This window comes from Mandrillus leucophaeus, unplaced genomic scaffold (genome assembly GCF_000951045.1).
Source record: "Mandrillus leucophaeus isolate KB7577 unplaced genomic scaffold, Mleu.le_1.0 Scaffold52, whole genome shotgun sequence".
NCBI classification, from domain to species: domain Eukaryota; kingdom Metazoa; phylum Chordata; class Mammalia; order Primates; family Cercopithecidae; genus Mandrillus; species Mandrillus leucophaeus.
In genome coordinates, this window is record NW_012105586.1 from 1,207,549 (window position 1) to 1,215,536 (window position 7,988).

At 47.5% G+C, this 7,988-nt stretch overlaps 1 protein-coding gene across 1 annotated transcript in view; it reads left to right on the plus strand.

Annotated features, from left to right (window-relative positions):
• The window catches only part of LRRC38 (leucine rich repeat containing 38), a gene marked incomplete at its 5' end in the record, with an annotated part of 47,830 nt that extends 41,854 nt beyond the window's left edge, over positions 1-5,976 (plus strand). The window contains one exon of the mRNA XM_011996629.1: positions 4,853-5,976. Within this exon, the coding sequence (XP_011852019.1) occupies positions 4,853-5,106 (254 nt within the window). The remainder of the gene's footprint in view (positions 1-4,852) is intronic.
• Positions 5,977-7,988: the final 2,012 nt, after the last annotated feature.

Consider the following 7,988-nt stretch of genomic DNA (forward strand, 5'->3'; position numbering starts at 1 on the left):
GTTTGGCCTCTTTAAGAAAAAGAACCAGTCAAAAACAGTAATCAAGTGTAAATTGAGGAGGCCTGCAGAGCTCTGGTCCAGCTAATTCCTTGGGTATATAAAGCAGATACTGATTCCAGCAAAGAAGGGAATGGCAGAGTCTTGTTGCTAGGCAATGGTTCCCATGGGACAGAAGCATCGATGGGTTGGCTGTAGACTACATAAAAGATGGCACAGGACAGAAGGAAGGAGGATGCTCAGACACTATTCCTCCATCTTCAGTTTCTGAGATGGAGAAGAAAAGACACACAAAACCCCCCAGGGTGGTTGCAGGCTTGCTGTGTAATTAGCAGGGTTGCTTTTTGCAGGACAGAAGCCTGCTAATTAGCGAGGTGTGAAGACATCATTTCAATTTTCACATGATGCTGGAAATGGGTTAAGGGTCAGCTTTTTGAAACCTGGAAGCACTAAAAAAGAGAGTAGGTGAAGGTTTTCCTGAGAGTTGAACGAAGCCAGAGGCACGCAGTGGCTGAAGGCAGTTGAGCTTCATGTCAACATGGCGTCCTTGCATCTCTCTGGCTATTCTCACTGGGAAAAGGGCACCTTGTTAATCAAAGGATAAGAGTAAGCTTCCACAGCCAAATGGCTGAGTTCAAATCCTGGCTTCATCACTGTGAAGCTGTATTGCTAAAGTCAAGCTATGCAAATGCTCTCAGTTTTCTCATTCATGAAATGGGCATAATAACAGTACTTAACCTCATAAGATTGTTGTGAGTAAAAACGTGTGTAGCGATTAGAACAAGATCTGCACATAGTAAGTGCAACATGACCATTAGTTACTACTACTTTATTTTTCTCTCCTCTTCCAGATCAGAAACAAAAGATCTGAGCTCTTTATGCATTCTAATACCATTCATTCTCTTATTACTGAGGTTTGTAAAATCATGGTCATCATTTGAATTTGAACATAGCTTGTATTGTGTATCAGTCAGGATGATTATGCTTGGTAACAAACGGTCTTCAGCAGCTCTGTACCACATAAGCTATTTCTTTGGTTCATGTCCAAGGAGGGCTGGTAATGGGGATGGGGAAGGGTGCTCTGTTCATAATATTTATTCAGAGACCTTAACCATCAGGGGCTTCATCTCAACACATGCTGTGTTTCTCACCTAAGCTAATGCTAAATTATCCTATGTTCACTAAGCTACCCCTGGCTACATTGTGTTCCCCAAATGCTGAGCTCTTTCCTAACATTTTTTTTTTTTTTTTTTTTTTGACACAGAGTCTCACTGTGTTGTCTGGGCTAGAGTGCAGTGGCGTGATCATAGCCTCAGTCTTCCAGGCTCAAATGATCCTCCTGCCTCAGCCTCCTGAGTAGCTTGAACTACAGGTGTGTACCACCACACCTGGCTAAATTTTAAATTTTTTTGTGGAGACAGGGTCTTGCTGTGTTGCCCAGGCTGGTCTGGAACTCCTGAGCTCAAGTGAATCTCTCATCTTGGCCTCCCAGAGTGCTGGGATTGTAGACATGAGCCACCACACCCGGCCTCTTTCCCAGCTTCTTGTCTCTGCCTAGAGTGTTCTTCTCATGGCTGGTTCATCTCATCCTTTCACCCTTAACTGAAATAATACCTCCTGACCATCCCTTCTAAAGACAATTATTTGTCCCAGACTTTATCATTCTCCTCTGCTGTTTCATCCTACACATTTTACATATGTCTTGAACTATTCATTTATTGTCTAAAATGTAAGCTGCATGAAGGCTTTGTTTTGTTTCCTGCTGTATCCCCAGGACCTAGTACATGGCAAATACTCAAAAACATCGGCGGCATAAATCAATGTCTATCTTGTTGAACTAGAATTTACACTCTCTGAGGGTAGAGGACTTAGTTGCCTTGTATATCACCAACCCCTTGGCCCAGGAAAAGTACAAGTTCAAGCCTGGGCAACATGGTGAAACCCCATCTTCAATACTTCTTTTTTTTTTGAGATGGAGTCTCACTCTGTCACCCAGGCTGGAGTGCAGTGGCGCGATCTCAGCTCACTGCAACCTCCGCCTCCCAGGTTCAAGTGATTCTCGTCCCTCAGCCTCCTGAGTAGCTGGAATTAGAGCCACACACCACCATGCCTAGCTAATTTTTGTATTTTTTAGTAGAAACAGGGTTTCACCACGTTGGCCAGGCTGGTCCCGAACTCCTGACCTTAAGTGATCCATCCACCTCGGCCTCCCAAAGTGCTGAGATTACAGGCATGAGCCTCCACGCCCAGCCAGTACATCTTATTAAATGAATAAATGAGCATATGGAGAGCCACCTCTCATGGTGCCCAGTTTCTCACCTCTCAGGCAGGTCTCCCTTTTGATTCATATGAGTAGATGAAGGGTACAGAATCCACCTGTCTGTCATTCTCAAAGCTGCCTTCTACCGCACGTGGTGGCCGGTGGGATTCCCTAAAAGCGGTAGTTTAGTGATAAGGGAACCGTCCTCGGGAGGTGTCTCTAAAATGTTATAAGCCCATTATGCTGGGACACCACCAGCTGACTGGCAGCTTCTGTCACTGTCATGTGATAGCAGCCATGGCAAGAAAGCATCACTTTCCTGTGTCTGCATCACCTGCATCCCTGGCGCTTCTCTTCTTGGCTTTCTTCTCCTTTCTCTTCCTTTTGGAGACATAGTGGCTACAGGCCAGGTCTCTGGAGACAGATTGCTTGACTTGTAATCCAGGCTCAGCCACTTACTAGCTGTACAGCTTTGGGCAAGTTACATTCCCACTCTGAGCCTGTCCCCCGTCTGTAAAATGGGGATGATAATGGAACATACCCCCATGGAGTGGTTGGAAGGATTAAATGAATCGATATAGCCAGATGCTTAGAGCAGTGCCCGGCCTGTGGTAAGGTCTGCGTAGCGTGTATATGTTAGTAATTATAAAGTTCTCGCTCAGCACATACTCACTTGTGGTCTTTTTCTAGGCTGGAGGGTTTGAAACGTCTTCATGAATTAGTCAAACACTCTTCAAGTGAAATTGGGAAGACAATCCTAACATACAAAACACAGTTTTGAAGGGCTCCTCTGAGGCCAGGTGCGGTGGCTCACACCTGTCATTCCAGCACTTTGGGAGGCCGAGGTGGGCAGATCACTTGAGGCCAGGAGTTTGAGACCAGCCTGGCCAACACGGTGAAACTTCATCTCTACTAACAATACAAAAATTAGCTGGGTGTGGTGGCGCACACCTGTGATCCCAGCTACTCGGGAGGCTGAGGCACAAGAATCACTTGAACCCAGGAGGTGGAGGTTGTGGTGAGCCCTGATCGTGCCACTGCACTCCAGCCTGAGCAACAGAGCGAGACTCTGTCTCAAAAATAAATGAGTACATAAATTAAAAAAAAAAAAAAGGGCTTCTCTGGTCCTAGTGGAAGTGAGTGTCCTAGAAGTTCTCAAATCCCTTCCCATCTCCTCTTGACAACTAGAAAATAATGCTTCTTGAAGTGGGCCTCAGGATTCACACAGCATCAGAAACACCTGGTTATTAAAAATGCTTATTAAACATACAGAGTTTGGGGCCCCACCCCAGACCTACTGAATCAGATTCCCCATGGGTGGTGCCTCGGAACCTGCATTTTAACAGTCTTTAGGTGACTCCTAAGCACATGGAAGCTTCCTCCAAGCTTCCAAGTACCAAGTACTATTTGAAGGCCACCTTCAGATACATCCTTATGTTCTCCACCCCTGTCAAGGGAAAATCCTTTCAGGGTTGTGGGGTTCCCACAATGCCATGCTAACTCTCCTTTCACTTCCACTCAGAGGACAGTGAAAAGGAGGACAGTATCTAACTTGGAAAATAGCACTACCAAGTGGAGGGTCCATCCACTAATTGGCACTGACCCATCCCACGGTATCTGCCCCAACCTCCACTCGCTGCTACTAGCCGGGTCTGGATTAGGGTCTACAGAGGTCCTAAACCTGAAACAGATAATGGTGCCCTTCCATCCCCGCACTGAGTAATTCAAAATCAAAAGAGTACTAAACCTGGCTGGGCACGGTGGCTCAGGCCTGTAATTCCAGCACTTTCGGAGGCCGAGGTGGGTGGATCACCTGAGGTCAGGAGTTCAAGACCAGCCTGGCCAACATGGTGAAACGCTGTCTTTACTAAAAATACTAAAATTAGGTGTGGTGGTGCACGCCTGTAATCCCAGCTACTCGGGAGGCTGAGGCAGGAGAATCACTTGAACCGAGGAGGTGGAGGTTGAGGTGAACCGAGATCATGCCATTGCACTCCGGCCTGGGCAACAGAGACTCCATCTCATAAAAACAAAACAAAGCAAAACAAAACAAAACAGAAAGAGGCCGGGCACGGTGGCTCACACCTGTAATCCCAGAACTTTGGGAGGCCAAGGCGGGCAGATCACAAGGTCAGGAGATTGAGACCATCCTGGCGAATATGGTAAAACTCTGTCTCTACGAAAAATACCAAAAATTAGCCGGTCGTGCCGGCAGGTGCCTGTAGTCCCAGCTACTCCGGAGGCTGAGACGGGAGAATGGCGTGAACCCGGGAGGCAGAGCTTGCAGTGAGGCGAGAGCGCGCCACCGCACTCCGGCCTGGGCGACAGAGCCAGACTCCGTCTCAAAAAAAAAAAAAAAAAAAAAAACCCTGAAAATAGGTCAGTGAAGACCAGCACGTTCCAGTTTTTCCCATGGTGATCACTCTAAGGCTTTTTTTTTATAGTTTAAATTCCATTTAAATTAGTCTTTTTCCCGCCTTTATTTTTGGGAGGATGCTTGCATATTGCTAGCTTTGTAAGCACCTGCCTTGTCAACTTTTAGGCAACCTTGAGCTGCAGTCTAAACCCCTCTCTCCTCTGCCTGCCTTTTCTCAGGCCTTGATGAAATCCAGTGCTCCCTGCCCATGGAGAGCAGGAGGATATCCCTGCGCGAGCTGTCGGAGGCCAGCTTCAGCGAGTGTAGGTTCAGCCTGTCGCTCACAGACCTCTTCATCATCATCTTCTCCGGCGTGGCTGTGTCCATTGCGGCCATCATCTCCAGCTTCTTCCTGGCCACCGTGGTGCAGTGCTTCCAGAGGTGTGCACCCAACAAAGATGCAGAGGATGAAGACGAGGACGAGGATGAGTGAGCCACCTCCTCCCTCCCGCTTCTTACTCTCCAGCACCAAACCAGAAGCTCTCTCCAAGAAGAGAGGGAAATGCTGCAAATGGAAAAGCACTGGCTACTGTCCGTGAACGGAACAGAGCCTGTTCCGTGTCTTGGCCCCTGGGTACACCTGCTGGGACCACCAATCTCAGAGTTTAGAATCAACAGAGCAGAGAAGCCCAGGAAGGATGGAGGGAATTATTCCTGGAGCATAACCTGCCTCTCAGATTGAGATGTGTGTTGGGGGAGAGGATGACCCAGTCGGGCTTCATAGCTGATGACTAAAAGCCTCAGCTTTTAGATATGAAGACTGGTAGCTTTTCAATGGCAAAGACAATTTTGTGCCACTCTTTTTCTGACCTGTACTGGGAGATCATGAAGCATCTGCCTTCCTTCCAAGAAACAGCAGCTCAAACAGTGGAGATTCAAATTCGGGTCATTCACCACAAGAGCGAGAACTTTGATCTTTATATAATAGGCCTCAGCAACCTTGGGATGTTATACTGAGAACTAATAAACTCGTGTGCAATAGACACAATGTTTATTTCCCCCCAAATTTTATATGTTGAAACCTAATCCCCAATGTGATGGTATTTGGAGGTGGGGCTTTGGGGAGGTGATTTGGTTTAGATGATGTCATGAGGATGGGGCCCAAATGATGGGATTAGTGCCCTCATGAAAGGTGGCCCCAGAGAACTCCTTCACCCCTCCAACACTTGAGGATGCAGCAAGAAATCAACCGCCCATGAACCGAGAAGCAGGCCCTCACCAGAACCCAACCATGCTGGCACCCAGATCTCAGACTTCCAGCCTCCAGACCTGGGAGAAATAAATATCTGTTGTTTGTAAGCCACTCAATCTCTGGTATTCTGTTATAGTGACTGAAATGGACCCATGAAGAAGCTAAGAACTGGCCAGAGGGTGTCTGTTGTTAATTTTGGTAAGCTTGTTGGGAAAACTTTGAGTTGACATAACTCAAACCCCGATCTTTATCCTAAGCAGTAGCGACTTGTAGAGGAAGAATGAGTTGCTTTGTACCGTTGTGATGGTCTCTCTGCTCAGCATCATTTTTCCTTCTGAAGTACAGACAGGTGGTTCTCCATCACCCGCTTCCTGAGTCCCTTCCCAGCTACTCTCTATGTTGGCACAGTTCTGGACTCATCATCTCCAGATCTTTGGGTAAACTTGCCTGGAGGCCAGTATTCCACACAGCATGTTGCATTGGATCAACCAAATGGTTAAAAAAACAAACAAAACAAAACAAAACACTGGGACTTAGCCTCTGAAAAACTCCCATCAGTGGCCCTTAGGGTGTATGCGACATTGCTTTGGTGCCCAGGCTATGACAGGCAGTGTTTTCCAGGATGTGGAATGCAGCACTTTGGTTCAGACAATACGAAACAAACAAGTCTTACGCCCCAGTGCGTTAATACAAGATAGCTTGTGTTAGCAGCATTGGATGAGGCTGGGGGCTAAGACTTGGATGAGGGGCTCACACCAACTCTCGAGATATTTTTGAGAATCATTTCTGTATTGTTTCCTATCATATATTCCTGTTTCTTTCCTCCATTGCTCCCTTCCATCTTTGCCCTCATAAATAGCTGTTGAGTGCTTGCTAAGTGCCAGGTACTGGTGCAGGCACTGTGGCTATGCATTGGATAGGAAACACAGGTTCCCTGCTCTCTTGTGCTTTACATTCTTTTGGGTAGAACACACACACACACACACAAAACCAGGGAAACAAAACTACCATTGCAGGTAGAGTTAAGTATCATGAAGGAAATAAACGAGGTCCGTTGACAGAGAGTCACTGGGAGAAGACACTCCAGCGGAGGCAGTGGGGTGTGTTAGGGTTCTCCAGAGAAACAGAACCAACAGCAGACAGACAAAGAGATTTATTGTAAGGAATTGGCTCAGGAGATGATGGAGGCTGAGAAGTCCATGATCTGCAGTTGGTGAGCTGGAGACAGGAGAGCTGATGGTGTAGTCCCCGGCCAAGGGCAGGAGAAGACTCAGCTCAGCAGTCAGGTAGAAAAACAGCGGATTCTTCCTTCCTCCACCTTTTTGTTGTATTCAGGCCCTTATTGGATTAGATGAGATCTGCTTTACTCAGTCCACCTGTTCAAATGTTAATCCCATCCAAAAACACACAGACACACTTGGAAATAGTTTAACCAAATATCTGGGCACCCCATGGCCCAGTCAGGTTGACACAAAATTAACCATCACATCGTAGAAGGCCTATGATTGGGTGGCTTTTGGGCTGAGTCCTGCTTCCCCCTTCTCCTGCCTCCTAACCTCCTCCCTTCTTGCCTACTCTCCCACTCTCTTTCTCCACTCTTCTGCCCTTCGGCCTAGAGGAGGTCACCCTTCTGCTCCCCAGCATTGCAGTCTCCAGTGGAGAAGACCCCTGACTCAGGAGGGCTACCTTCTCACAGAGACCCTGGGCCAGCAGAGAAGTGAGTGGCATCTTCCAGAACTCCATGGTAACCTCAGCTCCTGTGAGAGCCCCATCTATGTTCTGTGACCCTTGGTGCACACACTGCTCCCCCTGGGAGTTTTAGATGCAAGACACACAATCTAAAGTCAGCACCTCCCCAGCCTGGCCACACATTCAGCTGAGACCTACGTGGGGTTGGAATTGCTGCCGTGGCCTGCTCCCTACCCCAGGAGCACCACTACTGAGACTTAAAGGCCTGAACCCAACTGGGTTTTGGCCCCCGCCAAGGTCATAATATGTACCTCCAAGAGTCCTGGGGACATGGTACCCTAAGCTGGGGAAATAGCACTAGACCCTTGTTCTAGTAGGTTCTAGTGGATGAATTCCCATTTAATGAGTCTGCTTTATTCCTTCTGTCTGCCTCA